This window comes from Esox lucius, chromosome 11, assembly GCF_011004845.1.
Source record: "Esox lucius isolate fEsoLuc1 chromosome 11, fEsoLuc1.pri, whole genome shotgun sequence".
NCBI classification, from domain to species: Eukaryota; Metazoa; Chordata; class Actinopteri; order Esociformes; family Esocidae; genus Esox; species Esox lucius.
The window spans coordinates 29694522-29713349 of record NC_047579.1 but is presented as its reverse complement, the minus strand read 5'-3'; the positions used below and the strand labels follow the sequence as shown (position 1 = coordinate 29713349).

Here is an 18828-nt window from a genome sequence, read left to right as displayed (position 1 = left end):
TGTCCCTGGGGCTGGGCAGCATCGAGAGCATCATGGCTGGGGGTCGCTCTATGTCTGACCTCCGTTGCTGCCGCTTTCTCCTCTCCAGCTCCTGGAACGTCTCCCAGAGTGTCTTTTTCTGAGGTTTCTGTTCCGGATAATCCCCTGTGCTGCTCCCCTTTAGCCTCCTTTTTGCCTCCCTTGACGAGCTGAGCAGGGGTGGGGTTGGCCCAGCTGGCTGCCCCCAGAATGTCCCGGAAGCTGCCAGCTGTCTTTGGGGGTGTTGGTGCAATGCTGATGCAGCAGATGGGGGTGCGTTTGCTCTGGTGTGCTTGGTAATGTCTATTTAAACTATACATAAACGCTTCCTTTGTCTACTACCCCTTTCCCTCAGGCCCCGTGACCACCACTCAGGTAATCAGCACCACTCCAGTCCGACCCTTCACATCCAGTTCCAGCCCTGCCACAACCCGCCCCCTGGCACCGACCTCTCGCCCCATTGGTTCTATCAACAAGGGCCCAGACTTGCGGCCAATCACAGCCACAGTACCAGTCACCAGGCGTCCACCGCGCCCTCCCGCTCAGGGCCCGGAGTCCCAAGTGTGTGAAGGCCGAGTGGCCAGAGGGGTACAATGGCCCTCCACCCAGAGAGGGGAGACTGTGGATCGGCCCTGCCCTAAGGGATCCTTAGGTGAGGACTTCTCTTATTTATCTTCCGAGGTTATTTCTGTGATCCAGGTCTTACAATACAATGTGGGGACCAGACGTTGTTACATACATAGGAATTGTTGGCAAATGGATCCCTCCAAGGGCTTTCAGAGGGTCCCAACAAGGGTTTTTAGATGGTCCCCACTAGGAAAAACGCTATTTTGGTTAGGTTTAGAGTTAGGGGATGGAGAGACAGATTTCTGGTTCTCAGTGGAAAAGGGAAAAAAATATGTATGTGTGTCTGTGATTGTGTCTGTAAGTGTGTGTGTGTGTGTGTGTGGTTTCCTCTGGGACCCAGCCTGCTGTTGAGACTAACGCAGGGACTGGAGAGGGTTGACAACACAGTAAGCCACAGAAAAACAAGAGTTGCTGTACAAACACACACAGGAACGGAGACGTGTGTGTGTGTGCAGCAGCGCTTGTTTTTCCGCGGCTGGCCGTCGTCTCCCCTCTCCTGTCCCAGTGTTGGACTCAGCAGCAGACTGGGTCCCAGAGGAATCCTCACATGAAAGGTCTGTCCTACTCTGTCCTGCAAATGAAAGACTTATCTCACAGCCAATCAGGGATAGCCAAGTGGGGAACAATGAAATGAATGACTTCTAAAACTCATACAAGCATCAAATACCCCTCACTAGTTTTACAAAAAAATACTCTAATTTTACCACCCCATGTCCCTTTCTGCTTTCCTGTTGAGTCCTCTTTCGCACTCGTCTCTGACAACAAGAGCAACGCTAAATTAGCAGCTGGCTTAATTGCCGTGTCTTGGCAGAGCTTTCAAACCCAATCTGCACTAGATGGAGGAGCGAGGGAGCAGAGCGAGGGAGGAGAAGGAGGGCACCTGAAACGCAACGTCACGTCTGCTCTGATCCCTCCGCTGCTGTCTCTGTCATCTTCTGCACCTCCCTCCCTCCCTCGTCCTCGCTCTCCCCTCTCGCTTTCCAGTCCTCTGCTGTTCCCTGTTTGGAGCTGTTTGTGCAACTGCAGTGGAAAGAGCATTCCCTGGTTTGATCCCAGTGTGCTGTCCTCTCTCTGAACTCTCCTAACTGAACAGAAAATGTAGCTGACAGCCAGGGTGGAGGGAGGTCCCTCCCTGCAGGTGTTGTTCTCGCCGATGAGAGACAATGCCTGATGGTGCCGTCTTTGGTGTGTTCATGTGTTGGATGGGTGGGGTTGCTGGTATTTGCATGCGTGTAAAGCACATTTGTGTGCATTTGTTTTCCTTTAAAGCCATCTTCTTACATCCAACTCACTTTAAAGCCCCGCCCCCCTCGACTGTTCTTTCTTAGACTCTATTGTTTCACCTTCCCAAGTCTTTTTGTAATTCATTTGTATAATATTTAGGGGTTCAGCAGTTCACTGGGGAAACAATATTGTATCTTTTATGGTTTATTATCATTATTATTATTATGCTTCCAGTGATTTCCGTTTTTTTGGCTAATTCCAATGAGGTAAAATAGTCCAAAAAGGCCTAAACTTGCATTGTAGTACGGTCCCATGGGCCACACCCTCACATGCAATGCTTTGCCAATCAGCCTCATGGTGGCACTACAACAAGTATTTAAATTGACCGACTTAGCAAGCTCACCACTCCCATCACATGTGACCTAAAGTTTCAGTCCGTATGTGCCTCTCACAGGAAAAGGTTTTGCCATTGGCACTCTGGCAGTCTGCTATATTGGATTTTCATCCATTCTGAATTGTGTGAAAATCACTTTTGATTTTGTACCACATTGCCAATTTTCATGTAACTCTCAACGTAAAACATTGTTAGTTGTTCAAAGAAAAGGCCACTTTTGACTAATAAACATACAAGTGTGTGTGGTTTTGTGATTATATGCACGCAAAACAGCATGCATAATTGGATTATAGTACCACTTAGTACACATTATCTAAATAAAATCCCACCCACACAGCGGATGATGCTTGGCCAATAAGTATTGCCAGGGGCAGGAAGGGGCGTAGTCATGACTCGACCGTAGACTGTGATGGACAGCTTGACACTACCAAAGATCAGCTTAGACAGTTGCACTACCTGGGTGCCCCAAAACTTTAAATTATCTCGCACACACTTACTCCTCCCTCCTGTTCTCTCCTCCACCAACACATTGTGCATATTTAAAGTTAATTACATTTTTCTTTTTTATCTACCGTACTCACTGAACATTTCTTTTTTCTCTTTAAAATCAATTTTCCTGTAATTGCCCATTACCTAAAGCTTATTATCTCTCCATCCTTCCCTCCCTGGCCATCCCAGGCATTGCCTCCTTCCAGTGCTTGGTGGCCCCAGTCATGTGGAACCCTCGGGGGCCTGACCTCAGTAACTGCACCTCTCCCTGGGTCAACCAGGTTGCCCAGAAGGTAAGACCTCCACCTCTAGTCGTCCCCCTGTTAAGGGCCTCTGGCCCTGCGTCTGGGCCCGTCCCTGTGTTGTGCCCTGTCTCTAGGCCTGGGTCCCTGTTGGGTGCCTCTGGCCCAGTGTCTAAGCCTGGGTCACTGTGTCAATTAGCATGTCTCCGAGGCTCCCGATTAAATCCCCCTTAATCACCATATCACTAACGGTTTCACTCATTAGAGTGACTAATTTCCACCGGACCCATATTGAATTGCACCTACTGATTATACTGTATCTGGATATGCTTAGTAATTAATCCTATGGACAATGTCGGGATATAGTGGATATAAAGTCTACACACCCCTGATGTAAAAGAATGAGACAAATATAAATCATGTCAAAACTTTTTCCCCCTTTAATGTGACCTATAACGTGAACAAGTCAATTGAAAAACAAACTGAAATCGTTGAGGGGGAAAAATAAAAAATTCAAAACTCACAATAACCTGGTTGCGTAAGTGTGCACACCCTTAAACTAACTTTGTTGAAGCACCTTTTGATTTTATTACAGCACTTTTTGGGTAGGAGTCTATTAACATAGCACATCTTGACGTGTCAATATTTGCCCACTCTTCTTTGCATAAGCGCTCCAAATCTTCTGGTGAAGCCATGCTTTTGTGGATTTAGATGTGTGCTTTGGGTCGTTGTCAGGCTGAAAGGTGAACTTCCTCTTCATCTTCAGCTTTCTAACGGACGCCTGAAGATGTTGTGGCAAAATTGCCTGGTATTTGGAACTGTTCATAATTCCCTCTACCCTGACTAAGGCCCTGTTTCCAGCTGAAGAGAAACAGCCCCAAAGCATGATGCTGCCACTGAATTCGGGAGATTGTTGTCACATTTAGCACACAGCCAGTACTTGCCAGAAATTCCTGCAGTTCCTTTTGTGTTGCTGTAGGCCTCCTGGAAGCCTCCTTGACCTGTTTTATTCTCCTCTTTTCATAAATTTTGGAGGGACGTCTAGTTCTTGGTAATGTCTCTGTTGTGCCAAATTTTCTCCACTTGATGATGACTGTCTTCACTGTGTTCCATGGTATATATAATACTTTGGAAATTATTTTGTACCCTTCTCCTGACTGATATTTTTCAACAATGAGATCTCTCTGATGCTTTGGAAGCTCTCTTACCATGGCTTTTGCTCTGAGATGCAACTAAGAAAATGTCTAGAACAGCTGAACTTTATTTGTGAAAAATCATAGTCACTTTAAATGATGGCAGGTGTGTAATGACTTCTATTTAACATGAGTTTCAATGATTGGTTAATTCTGAACACAGCCACATCCTCAGTTATAAGAGGGTGTGCACACTTATGCAACCAGGTAATTATAAGGTTTTACATTTTTCCCCCTCAAAGATTTCAGTTTTTTTTTCAATGGAATTGTTCACATTATAGGTCACATTAAAAGTTCTGACATGATTAATCTTTTTTTCATTCTTTTACATCACAAAAACCTGGCATTTTAACCGGGGCGTGTAGACTTTTTATATCCACTGTACATTAGAAATGAAAATATATTTATATTTCCACTGTCTGCTGGGTAACCTGAACGTGCTGCTCTGACCGTCAGCAAACCTAGGCACACACCCACTCAGTGTTGAGGTATCCACTATTGGATGTGTGTGTCTCACTGTAGATAAAGAGCGGTGAGAACGCTGCCAACATAGCCGGGGAGTTAGTGAACCACACGCGGGGGCGGATCCACGCTGGTGACGTCAGCTCGTCGGTGCGTCTGATGGAACAGCTGCTGGACATATTGGATGCTCAGCTTCAGGCCCTACGGCCAGGCAACAAAGAGTCAGCCGCACGCAACTACAACAAGGTACTACACAAACCTCTGCGCGAAACACACTTACAACCTGGTTGTATTATGATGCGCACTAACAGGGGCTCACTTGAAGATATCTGCTGGTTAAAATTTTAGTCCTGCTCTGAAAAAATAGACTCAAAACAGTGTTGTATTGAAAGCATGAAACCATGAAAACATTTGGCTGCCGTCTGGTGTGGGAGGGCTGGACTGTTTTATAATGTTATAATACACAGAAAGGGTTTTAATAAGAAATGCTTTGAAAAATAAACAGAATATAAGTACTCAGAAACACTCCCAGGAACACAAAGTGCTTTTGCATTTGTGTTAAGAATCTTGTAATTCCATGAAGTGCAATATATCATGAAGAATAAAGGTTAAAACTAACCAGCAATATGGCTATCAATTTCACATTTCCAAACTTTAGAAGAGCCAGTGTCCTACAATAGTGCCTGACAAAAGGACTGATGTAAATATCACTTTTTAACAGGCCTTATGTAGATTTATTACACAGTAATGTAAGAAAAAGTGTATAATGTATCTGCAGCTGTACAGTAGATAAAGGACAGTGTTTCAAAACATTTATTCAGCAAAAAAAATGTTGTTGCATACAAAAACATTCCTGTTTACAATAGAGCACCAACTTCTATTGTCAAATGGAAAAGCCGCACCCTTCCTGTCTTTCATTGGTGTCACTAAGACATGCTATTTTATTTAATTAACCAGGCAATGACAAATGCACCAAACAAAATCCCTCGGCTGCTTCCTGATAAAACCTGATAAAGTTCATAAAATGTCTGTTAACGTGCAAAAACAAACACTTAATAGTGTTGGGAATCAATGTGCCATCTAAAAGACATTCTGACATCCTACAAAATAGTTTTACAGCTTTTTTTTGTTAGCAGGTTGCCCAAAATATACAGTAAATCTGGTTTGAATGTGACGTAATTCCGCTAACTTCCACAAGGCGAGAGGAAATTTGGATATCCTCTTTAACATTAAAACACATCAGAAGAAGTGAAAACTAGTGTAGTGTTTAGAATCTCTTCTGAAACAACATCAAAAAGAAAATATCTTACACCACAGTAGGGTTTTGAACCTTTTGCTGTAGTTTATCAAGTCTCTGGCATGGTGGTTGCACATCAGTTTTGTAGAATTTCTATAACATAGCATATTTCTATAACATTTATAATCACCTCAGGATGATGTGTTTCAAGGTTTCATCTGCTTGGCATTGGTGGCAGCTTAGTTGCCACCTGTTTCGGTGTGACAAGGCACTTTGTTTTAACATTGACCAGTAATTACCTTCTCCTCCCACCTCTCAGCTACAGAAGAGGGAACGGACGTGCCGGGCTTACATCCAGGTAACTTTCCCCTGTTTTTATCACACCACTTCTAGACTAGCCTTTCAGTGTATTGACTGCTGACTGAATAACGTGGGAAAGAGAAACCCTAGACATTTCTGTGTGCTCAGGAATTTCTTTATTTTGAGGTATAAGGTTGTGTGTGTGTCTGTTTTCAGTGTAAATTATGTCTCTAGCTGATGCTAAAATTTTGTGTGTCTAGTGTACTGTGTGTGATTTATGTAGCCTAGGGTATCATGTAGTGGGCTTATAATCACTCTAGTTGCTGCTTTAGCGTGTTGCAGTAGTGTGTGTTTGTGAGTGTGTGTGTGCATGCGAGTGCTCTGTATGGATGATATCTCCCTGTGGATACTTCATTGAAATGTTGGTGTGATATTTCCTCAGGCATCCACTTGCTTTGTAGTTTTCTCAGACGCTCGTAGTATATCTCAAAAATGTGGGTCGGAGAAAGAGAAGTGGAATGTGTTCGTGTGACTTATCTTGGCAAGGTTTTACCGTAACGTTACTACGGCGCTGCGCAGTGCCCTGTCATGAGCCTCGGCTGGGTATTGTTCGGTATAGTATGTTATCTCTGACGAGGTTAAAGGGTCGTTCCACACTGTATGGAATTGTACTCAGCATGATAACGTTTGATGTATTTCTGTTGTTCTGTCGCTCCTTGACATGCCAGCGCTATTATAGACTACACATCTGCTTTGGTGGAAGATCAATGCAGAATAGGCTGTGTTGTAGTGTAACTAGAGCAGCCTGTGATGGGTGGCTTGTAGTATAACTTATGAAACGGCATCCTTTTAAACAGCCTATGGGATGTTACCACGGTGTTGACTAGAAGGGAACGTTTGGTGATGTATGAACAGCAGAGAAGTGGATGTGTCCTTTCAAATTTAGAATAAAGAGTGTCAATTCACCATATGGTTCACCATATAGCACTCTATAGATTGATACAGTTGATTAAACACACAACTCTCTGTTCAACTCTACATCCTCACAAAAATCTGGTCTACCGCTGGTTTAGAAGGCTTGTAAATGTGCAGTGGTAGCTTGCGGAGCGTATTGCAGTGTTGTTAACCATAGCGCCCCCTGTGTGTTGTCAAGGACGTAGTGCAACGGTGTTATACATAACGCCCCCTGTGTGTTGTCAGGCTGTAGTGCAGCGGTGTTAACCATAGTGCCCCCTGTGTGTTGTCAGGCTGTAGTGTAGTGTTGTTAACCATAGTGCCCCCTGTGTGTTGTCAGGCTGTAGTGCAGTTTTGTTAACCATAGTGCCCCCTGTGTGTTGTCAGGCTGTAGTGCAGCGGTGTTAACCATAGCGCCCCGTGTGTTGTCAAGGCTGTAGTGCAGCGGTGTTAACCATAGCAGCCCCTGTGTGTTGTCAAGGCCGTAGTGCAGCGGTGTTAACCATAGCGCCCCCTGTGTGTTGTCAGGCTGTAGTGTAGTGTTGTTAACCATAGTGCCCCCTGTGTGTTGTCAGGCTGTAGTGCAGCAGTGTTAACCATAGTGCCCCCTGTGTGTTGTCAGGCTGTATTGCAGAGGTGTTAACCATAGCGCCCCCGTGTGTTGTCAAGGCTGTAGAGCAGCGGTGTTAACCATAGCGCCCCCTGTGTGTTGTCAGGCTGTAGTGCAGCGTTGTTAACCATAGCGCCCCCTGTGTGTTGTCAGGCTTTAGTGCAGTGTTGTTTACCATAGCGCCCCGTGTGTTGTCAAGGCTGTAGCACAGCGGTGTTAACCAGAGCGCCACCTGTGTGTTGTCAAGGCTGTAGTGCAGCAGTGTTAACCATAGCGCCCCGTGTGTTGTCAAGGCTGTAGTGCAGCGGTGTTAACCATAGTGCCCCCTGTGTGTTGTCAGGCTGTAATGCAGCGGTGTTAACCATAGCGCCCCCTGTGTGTTGTCAGGCTGTAGTGTAGTGTTGTTAACCATAGCGCCCCCTGTGTGTTGTCAAGGCCGTAGTGCAGCGGTGTTAACCATAGCGCCCCTGTGTGTTGCCAGGCCGTAGTGCAAACAGTGGACAACCTGCTCCGGACGGAGGCTCTGGAGTCATGGCAGGACATGAACACCACGGAGCAGGCCCACACCGCCACCATGCTACTGGATGTCTTAGAGAAAGGAGCCTTCCTACTGGCCAACAACATGTACGGCCTCCGCTTCACTGACCGGGCTCCCAACATCGGTAAGAGACAAAGATTGGAGGGGGGAGGCAGACGTGTGTGTAAGGAACCGTTTGTGTATAGTAATAGTACTGGTTGTGCAGAATGGTGTAGAGGGTGGCAACATCCTGGCAAAGCTGAACAACTCAAACCCGATACGTGTGTTCCAGACCTGGAGGTGCACGTGTTGAACACAGAGATGGACCTGCAAGACCTGTCCTTTCCCCAGAATTATGTGAGCGACAGCACCATCAAGCTCTCCGCCTCCACCATCAAACAGTACAGCCGCAACGGTCAGTAACCTCATCACGTCTTCACATCGCGGTCGAACCCCAGAACCGACCAGAGATATGGGAACTGGGATCAATTTGCGTTTCCATGCAAGTCTAGACTAATGTGCATGCAGTTGACTAAGCTGTTGGTTCATAATAATGATATTAATAATAGTGAGACAGTCAGATTAATAAAGCGCTGTGACCATTTGATTCTTGATGGTTTGTGTACTGCACTTCTAATATAATAGCTGTAGAGCTGGGTAGATGCCTATCACCACAGCCTGAAAGCAATATCAGCACACTCCCTCCTCCCTACATCCCGTCCCTCTCCTCCTACACACCTGTCCCTCTCCTCCCTACACCCCTGTCCCTCTCCTCCCTACACTCATCTCCCTCTCCTCTCCCCCCTACACTCCTCTCCCTCTCTTCTACCCCCTACACTCCTCTCCCTCTCCTCCCTACACTCCTCTCCCTCTCCTCTCCTCCTATACACCTGTCCCTCTCCTCCCTACACCCCTGTCCCTTTCCTCTCCTCCCTACACCCCTGTCCCTCTCCTCCCTACACCCCTGTCCCTCTCCTCCCTACACCCCTGTCCCTCTCCTCTCCCCCCTACACTCCTCTCCCTCTCATCTCCCCCCTACACTCCTCTCCCTCTCTTCTCCTCCCTACACTCCTCTCCCTCTCTTCTCCTCCCTACACTCCTCTCCCCCCTACACTCCTCTCCCTCTCGTCTCCTCCCTACATTCCTCTCCCCCCTACACTCCTCTCCCTCTAGTCTCCTTCCTACATTCCTCTCCCTCTCGTCTCCTCCCTACACTGCTCTCCCTCTCCTTTCCTACTCTACCTCTCCTATCCTCCACTCCTACTCTCTCCTTTCCTTTTCCCTTCACTCCCTCAATTCTCCTCCTGTCCTACTTTCCCTGTCCTCCCTCTCCTCCTTCCTACACTCCATCTCTTCTCTCCTGCAATCCCTCTATTTCCTGCTCCCCCACCCTCCTCTACTCCTGCCCTGCACGCTGTCTTGCTCCCCTGCATTCTTGCTTCTCTCGCTCCATCTCTTATCCTCTCTCATCTCTCTCCTTCCTTCAACACACCTCCTCCCCCTCCCTCTAGCCCCCGCCTCACCCTCTCCCTCTCTCTTCCTCTTTTTCTTTTTCCTGTCTCCGCTTGGCTCTGAAGTTGAACGAGATTAGAATGATTGAAACATAAGCACATGAAAAATGTATATGGAATAATAAGAGATCTGTGAATGCTTGAGGGATGAATGTTCCATTGCCCTCCACATTAATTCTCCCCTCTTTCCTACCAGTCAAAATGAAACGGTCCTTACCATCATTCTAACCTTCACTAACTCTCTGTCTGTCTTCCGTCTGTCACTCTCCGCCTCACTGGCTCTGCCTCTCCTCCTATCCTCTTATTATTCCTCCCCTCTCCATTTCTCTCCCTTTCTATCTCTCTGTCTTTCTTGCTATTTGTGTCTTTATTTCTGTTTCTCCGTTCCCTCTTCTCTACCACTCTCTTCTTGTCCTTATGTTGTTCCCCTCACACTTTCACATGATCTCACTTTTTTTCCTTTTCTTTCACTGTCCTTTCTCTGTCTTTCTCTAGGTCAAGTCAAAGTAGTGTTTGTGCTTTATAAGAATCTGGGCTCCTTCCTGTCTACGGAAAACGCCACAGTGAAGATGGAGCTGGAGGCGGGGCTAGGTGGCCGGGGCTTGGCAGTGAACTCCCACGTCATCGCCGCTTCCATCAATAAAGAGTCTAGCAGAGTGTTCCTCACTGAGCCAGTGGTCTTCACACTCAAACACCTGCAGGTAGACAAAGGCACCATCCAATAAAAACACACACCAGAGCGCACACATACTGTACACACTAAATATTTTACACTTCAATATGCAAACTCAACCCTACATGACAATATACTAACTAGTCAAATATACACTACTCTAAAGTACACTAACTACTCAACCCTAAACAACACTACAATAAGTTACACTACTACTCAGCACTACACTGCAATATGCTGACCACTCATCCCTGTACTACAATATGTAAACTACTCTACTCTACAATACACAACAACACGCTAACTAGTGAACAATACACTAAACTACAATACACTAACTAGTCAACTCTATACTACACTATAATAAACTAACTACTCAACCCTACACTACACTACAATACGCTAACTACTAAACACTTAAACTACCCTACAATACGCTTCTGTAGCTACTCAACCCTGCGATACCCTAACTACTCACCTGTACAAACTACACTAACTGTGTTCTGTCCCCTAACACATGCAGTGCCATAGTACACAAACTCAGAGTGTCACAAACACAGAGATCCAGCTTGACCTCCCACACACTGTACTCAGACTACAAACATGCACTACATGATTTTTCACCTCTCAGCTTTTCCCTCTCGCCCCACATATGTGCCAGCTGTTTCAATCCACAGGTATTTCTTTCCCTGCAGTCTGGGTTCCACGCAAACGTTTCAATGCATAACAGCCTTTTGTGTTCCATGTTTCTGTTTTGTATGTTGTAAAACCTCCATGGATTGCATTTCCCCTCATGCATCAAAATAGTTTAAATCATTCTGTTAATTCTCTCTCCCTGTCTTCCTCCAGTTGGAAAACCACTACAGCCCCAACTGTTCCTTCTGGAACTATTCTGAGCGCTCCATGACCGGTCAGTGGTCGTCTCAGGGTTGTCGGCTTCTGGACACCAACAGCACGCACACCACCTGTTCCTGTTCCCACCTTACCAACTTTGCCGTGCTCATGGCTCACCACGAACCTGATGTAGGTCCAGTTTCTAGTAATTCAACACACACACACACACACGTTTGTTTCACAATCTCTGCGCCCATGATTTATTTCCCCACTCCGAACCAACATCGTTTTGCCTTCACAGAAGGCTTCCTCTGGTTCCTGGATGTGACTTACGACCTCAGATAATACACATGGCTTATACCTGGTAAAAAAGTGAAGCGTTGTTTGTTTGGTGAGGGGAAATGAAGAACTAGAAGAAGCATACATTTTTGTGCGGGAGCCTTCTTATTTTTCCATACACTGTTTTGCCAAGACAGGGATGTGCATATCTACCACCACTTCCTCATATTGACCTAAATATGTTTCCTATTCAGAAACTGCTAACCTTAACCGCCAACCCCTAGCCCCTAATGCAAATAACTTTTACTTGAAATCTAACCACTAAGTCTAAAATAGCCTCCTCATGGGGACTGGCAAAATGTCCCGTCAAGGTCAAGTGTTTCTTGTTTTACTGTGCCGGCTGGGATGTGTGGCCTACACATGTACAGTTATACCTGTCCACACACACACACTCTGCACTCCACACTACTCTCTCTTTCTTCTTTCATTTCTCTCTCTCTCTTGATTTATTTATTTCAATCTCTCTTTCCCCCTCGCTTACTCAGACGCACTTATGAATTCATGTCCCACAACGCTGACTGACATTCAGTTGAATTTGAATGTCATGTCTTTTTTCAGGATGTCTCCTTGTCTCTACATGGTAGCTGAATGCGAATACATTTACAAATACCAGGCTCAAGTGGAAAATAAGAAAGATAAAATTAACAATAATGTAGGAAATTTGAAAATAAAATAAAAACTATAAAGGCATGTCTAATGCTATATCATTATCTACTAATGTATGAACATTGTTGTAAGAATAGCCAACTATTTCAATTATGAATGTAAAGTTTAAAAAGTTCACTGTTGTTTGTGCTCTACTGGTTGGCTTTTTGTCATGGCACCAGGTTACAAATCACACTGGTCTGATCACACTTTGTGGTATTTTGCCTTACAGATAATTAGAGATAATTAGAGAGAATTTGTTATTCAGCATAGGTCTATATGACCTTACAGCAGCTTGATTCTTTCTAGCATGTCAAATAGTTCTCTTTTCGTCTGGTCCCTATTAGATTAGATTTGATTTAACTAGTACAGTACAACAATCTGGTTGTGTCTGTCTTTGTTCTGTATTTGTGGGGCCTGTCTTTGACCCCGTCCGCCATTGTCACTTCTCCTCCACAGTACCCCGGGAGGATGCATGAGTTGATCCTGTTTGTGATCACCTGGGTGGGCATCGTGATCAGCCTAGTCTGCCTGGCCATCTGCATCTCTACCTTCTGCTTCCTGCGAGGCCTTCAGACCGACAGGAACACGATCCACAAGAACCTCTGCATCAACCTCTTCATCGCAGAGCTCCTCTTCCTCATCGGCATCGACAAGACCCAGTACCACGTGAGTAGAATAGAGACGGGCAGTCCCAGATCTGTTTGGGCTGCAAAGTTCCATTACCTTCGTCACAAATCCAGATAGCCCGGTAGGAGGATTCCCAAAATCAGAACAGAATAACTGGAAACCAGAATTGCCAACCAGGATTTCTGGAGCACTCAGATATGGAATTTAATGAAATTTTGCAACCATACTTAACAGTATGTGACAAAAGCTCTTAAGGTAATTGTCATATGGTAGTTTGTGAACTGGTCTGGAACCAGGGTTGGCCTTCTTACATGAATCCACGACAGGGAGATGGATGAAAAGGAAAAGGCTTTAACTCTGGTCCGTCCTATCCTTTAGCTCTCTTACCTTCGTTTGCTCTATTATCCCATCGGTCCTCTTTCACCCCTATAACAGTCCTTCAATTTTCTTTTACTATCCTTCCCTCTCTCTGTATTTTCAGATTGCCTGTCCCATCTTTGCTGGTCTGCTTCATTTCTTCTTCCTGGCTGCATTCTCCTGGATGTGTTTGGAGGGCATCCAGCTCTATCTGATGCTGGTGGAGGTGTTTGAGAGCGAGTATTCCCGCAAGAAGTACTACTACCTGTGCGGCTACTGCTTTCCTGCTCTGGTGGTGGGCATCTCGGCAGCCATAGACTACCGGAGCTATGGGACCAAGAAAGCGTACGTGTGAAGCAGTCCCTTTTCACCTGCAGATTGAGAGGCACGATTATGCCAGCCCAGACTGCCGAGACTATTCCCCCAGCAGGGAGAGTAATCTGGAGTGCGGTGTGAAGAGGATCGTTCTCTTTTGTTCTTTTCCCCCCACGGACGAGGGGTTTGGAGTTAGCCAAAAGCCCGCTGATTAGCTTCTGCTGTACACAAGATAATCCTCTGAGAGTGTGTGCGCGCGCATGTATTTGAGGTTTATAACTGAATCTTTTCATATGTCCCATGTGTAGGTGCTGGCTGCGGGTGGATAACTACTTCATTTGGAGCTTCATTGGACCTGTGTCTTTCGTTATTATGGTACAGTCATTTTTTATGATGCTGCTTACATACTTAACTAATCCTCTTTGTCCCTGGAGGAACGCAAGGCCTATACTCAAGGCTAACTTGAGTAAGTGTTATTATTATTTAGGATGAGTGCCTTCTGGGCTTCCGTTGGGTGTTTTCAAAGTGTGTAACCTTTGACCTCCACCTCCCCCCAGCTGAATCTGATATTCCTCATGATCACTGTGCACAAGATGACCCGTAACTCCTCAGCACTCAAACCTGACTCCAGTCGACTGGACAACATCAAGTGAGTCCCTCTCAGCCGAGGTCAGGGATTAGTAAAGCGTCTTGTGAATGTGCCGACACTGTACAGTGCTTTGGGCCGGAGCACATCTGAGCTGCTTACCTTCTGCTATTTTGTAGTCTGGTTATTCTGATAGAATAGTTTTTAAATTCAACCCCTGTATGCTAAGCAAACGGTTCTGCTTGTCTTCCCCAGGTCGTGGGCTATTGGGGCCATCGCACTTCTGTTCTTGCTGGGTCTGACCTGGTCTTTTGGCCTCCTCTTCATCAACGAGAACACAGTGATCATGGCCTACCTCTTCACCACCTTTAACGCCTTCCAGGGCATGTTCATCTTCATCTTCCACTGTGCCCTGCAGAAGAAGGTGCGTGTGTATGTGTGTGTGTGTGTGTGTGTGTGTTAATGCATGTGTGCACGCATGCGAATAAACTCTGAGAATTTGCCAAATGATGGTTGGTTAATAACTAGGGCTGTCAAACAGTGTGTTAAAATGTGTTGTGGCGTACTGACAGTGCCTGGGAGCCTCCACGGGGCACTACATATTGGCTGGGCACCACTCGGGGTTGGCGGGGTTTGTGTCGGACTAGCTAGTCCCTGGCAGCCACGTTTGTATGATGCTTGCAATGGCAGGTTGGTGGTATTGATTTCCATGGGGGCACAATGCACACAATAATTACTATAAGTCTCTCTGGATAAGAGCATCTGCTAAAGGACATAAATGGAAATGATTTCTTGCCAAGTCACATTGTAGCTAGCAACTGCTGGTGCAAGCTCAATTTGTGGTTGCTGTCTGTTAGATATTTGTTTTTATTCATTGTCATTTATATTACCTGGTAAGTATGCTAAGGACACATTGTTATTTATAGCAACGACCTGTGAGTAATTAGGGTTAACAGTCTTGCTCATGGACAGAACGACAGGGTTTATCACCTTGTCGGCTCGGGGATTGGAAACAGAGCGGCTTGGCAAGATGTACTTTGAGGACAGGTTTTGATTTTCAACTCGCAGCCTGCCAAGAGTATTTGAGCTGTGGCAAGGCCTTTAGTGCAAAACATTACGAAATTGGAAAGATAGAAACAAATGATTGCATGAAATACTGTTGTTACAATTACTCACAATATTTGAATTTACTCAAATTTGGATGTTTCCATTTTAGAAAGCAGCACACTGAGTTACAGCCATACTACTCTTTGATTTTAAAGGGTGAATACACAAACAGCATGAACATAACAATGGTGGTAGCAGCATCTTCACCAAAAACAACATGCAAGTCACTGCAACACATACATACATTGTCATCTGTAAGTATTGGGACAGTAAAGTCAAAACTGATATTTTTGCAGTGCACTAAGGAGTATGAAAATACAATTAAAACCTACATAAGGGTCAAAAGTACAGAATGACATCTTGTATTAGTCTGTTTCAACACAATCATGGTTTACTTAAGTAAGAGTAAAAATACTTTTAGAGTCCCATCCCCACATTTTATGAAAGCATAAGTCTTTATGTACAGTGGGGAGAACAAGTATTTGATACACTGCCAATTGTGCAGGTTTTCCGACTTACAAAGCATGTAGAGGTCTGTAATTTTTATCATAGGTACACTTCAACTGTGAGAGACGGAATATAAAACAAATCCCATTGTATGATTTTTAAATAATTAATTTGCATTTTATTGCATGACATAAGTATTTGATCACCTACCAACCAATAAGAATTCAGGCACTCACAGACCTGTTAGTTTTTCTTTAAGAAGCTCTCCGGTTCTCTACTCATTACCTGTATTAACTGCACCTGTTTGAACTCATTACCTGTATAAAAGACACCTGTCCATACACTCAATCAAACAGACTCCAACCTCTCCACAATGGCCAAGACCAGAGAACTGTGTAAGGACATCAGGGATAAAATTGTGGACCTGCACAAGGCTGGGAAGGGCTGCAGGACAATAGGCAAGCAGCTTGGTGAGAAGGCAACAACTGTTGGCGCAATTATTAGAAAATGGAAGAAGTTCAAGATGACTGTCAATCTCCCTCGGTCTGGGGCTCCATGCAAGATCTCACCTCGTGGGGCATCAATGATCGTGAGGAAGGTGAGGGATCAGCCCAGAACTACACGACAGGACCTGGTCAATGACCTGAAGAGAGCTGGGACCACAGCCTCAAAGAAAACCATTAGTAACACACTACGCCGTCATGGATTAAAATCCTGCAGTGCACGCAAGGTCCCCCTGCTCAAGCCAGCACATGTCCAGGCCCATCTAAAGTTTGGCAATGACCATCTGGATGATCCAGAGGAGGAATGGGAGAAGTACCATGTATCGCGAGATCTTGGCCAACAACCTCCTTCCCTCAGTAAGAGCATTGAAGAAGGGTCGTGGCTGGGTTTTCCAGCATGACAACGACCCAAAACACACAGCCAGGGCAACTAAGGAGTGGCCTAGCCAGTCTCCAGAACTGATCCCAATAGAAAATCTTTGGAGGAAGCTGAAAGTCTGTATTGCCCAGTGACAGCCCCGAAACCTGAAGGATCTGGAGAAGGTCTGTATGGAGGAGTGGGCCAATATCCCTGCTGCAGTGTGTGCAAACCTGGTCAAGAACTACAGGAAACATATGATCTCTGTAATTGCAAACAAAGGTTTCTGTACCAAATATTAAGTTCTGCTTTTCTAAAGTCGATCAAATACTTATGTCATGCAATAAAATGCAAATTAATTACTTAAAAATCATACAATGTGATTTTCTGGATTTTTGTTTTAGATTTCGTCACTCACAGTTGAAGTGTACCTATGATAAAAAGTACAGACTTCTACATGTTTTGTAAGTGGGGAAACCTGCAAAATCGGCAGTGTATCAAATACTTGCTCTCCCCACTTTATATATCATTGTTCCCAGTTTTAAAGCAGTATTATGATTCTTATGAGGTTAGACCTTATTCTGAGATTCATTTAGCTTTCTAGTTGTGTGCACGAGCCATATACTGCAAAGACTGGGCTCACCGAAATAAATTATTCAAAAAGTCCCAAAAATAAACTGCACAACAATATCATGTCTTTCAGGACTACAAAGGCATGTCAATGTAAAATCAGAGCTGTTTCCACTGTTAGATCATAAATGTGTATCACTTAAACTTTATTTCCTCCTTTGCCCTTTTCTCTGAACTCATTTCTAAATCTGTGGACTGCTAGTCTCGGGTAGCCACACCTCCAAAATTCAATGGAGCGTGGTTCTCAAGGCTACCCCGTTCAAATATCTGACTGTGATTGCAGTCTTTAGAACACGTTTTTGGGTGGGTCCCTGCAGTATATGGTTTGTGAGCACTAGACAGCCAATTATAGATCCGAAATTTTACTTGGACCAAAACAACTGCCTGGATGAGTAAAAGGAGGTGGAAAGTGAGGTCTAACATGCTAAAAACAAAAAATATCTATTTAAGTATGCCTAGTTGCAGCTGGCATTTTTTCTTCTTCTTTGGATTAAAGAACAAAGTGCTTTTCAGTGTCCAAGAATGTTAAGAACACACATTAACCATCTTTAATGTTCAAATAACTACATAAATACTGTGGGCATATACACTCTAACTCTCGCACTTTCTCTCTCACACACAACACACACACACACACACCACTCTTGCATAATGTATAAAGCCTATCCTGGAAGCAGATCTCTTTGAATAGCTTTGAGTTCTTTCTGCACTATTCAGATGTGTGCATAACCTTGTAGTCAATGTCCAAGATATCTTGTTACCTATAGCTTGCATGACTTTCTAAACATTGCTTCTTATCAAACCAAATAATAGTGCTTTGTAAGTAGCTACAGTAACAGTCAAAGGTTTGCACACAGCTACTTATTCAAGGGTATTTCTTCCATATTTTCCACATTGTAGAATAATAGTGAAGACAACAAAACTATGAAATAACACATATGGAATCATGTAGTAACCAAAAAAGTGTTAAACAAATCAAAATACATTTCACATGGTAGATTCTTCAAAGTAGCCGCCATTTGCCTTGATGACAGCTTTGCACACTTTGCATTTTCTCCAACAGCTTCATGAAATAGTCACCTCAAATGCATTTCAGTAACCTGGTGTGCCTTGTTAAAATGTAATGTGTGGAATTTCTTTCCTTCTTAATGTGTTTCAACCAATCAGTTGTGTTGTGACAAGGTAGGTGTTGGTACACAGAAGACCATCATTATGTCTGTACTCTTGTAGTCCAAATATTGTGTCAAGAACAGCAAACAACAAATAAGCAAAGACTCTTCAAGTGCATTTTCAAAACCATCATGCTTTATGAGGAAACTGGCTCTCATGAGGACCGTCGCAGGAAAGGAAAACCAAGAGTTACCTCTGCTGTAGAGGATAAGTTCATTAGATTAACTAGCTTTTTGAATCAGCAATTAATTGCACCTCTGATTGCAACCCAAATAAATGCTTCACGGAGTTCAAGTAATAGAAACATCTCAACATAGGCTGTTCAGAGGAGCCTGAATCAGTCCTTAATGGCCAAATGTCTGGGAAGAAACCACTGCTAAAAGACATCAATAAGAAGAACACACTCGCTTTGACCAAGAGACCCACGAAATGGAAATCTGTGCCTTGGCCTGATGA

At 44.6% G+C, this 18828-nt stretch overlaps 1 protein-coding gene across 4 annotated transcripts in view; it reads left to right on the top strand.

Annotated features, from left to right (window-relative positions):
• Positions 1-18828, top strand: part of adgrl1a (adhesion G protein-coupled receptor L1a) — a 184162-nt gene that overhangs the window by 143803 nt on the left and 21531 nt on the right. For all 4 annotated transcript variants that reach the window (XM_020051045.3, XM_013135861.4, XM_013135862.4 and 1 more), the window contains 13 exons: positions 374-670; positions 2942-3045; positions 4710-4895; positions 6206-6244; positions 8232-8412; positions 8560-8682; positions 10274-10479; positions 11301-11474; positions 12729-12938; positions 13381-13601; positions 13880-13946; positions 14129-14220; positions 14413-14581. In XM_020051045.3, the coding sequence (XP_019906604.1) occupies positions 374-670; positions 2942-3045; positions 4710-4895; positions 6206-6244; positions 8232-8412; positions 8560-8682; positions 10274-10479; positions 11301-11474; positions 12729-12938; positions 13381-13601; positions 13880-13946; positions 14129-14220; positions 14413-14581 (2069 nt within the window). The remainder of the gene's footprint in view (positions 1-373; positions 671-2941; positions 3046-4709; positions 4896-6205; positions 6245-8231; positions 8413-8559; positions 8683-10273; positions 10480-11300; positions 11475-12728; positions 12939-13380; positions 13602-13879; positions 13947-14128; positions 14221-14412; positions 14582-18828) is intronic.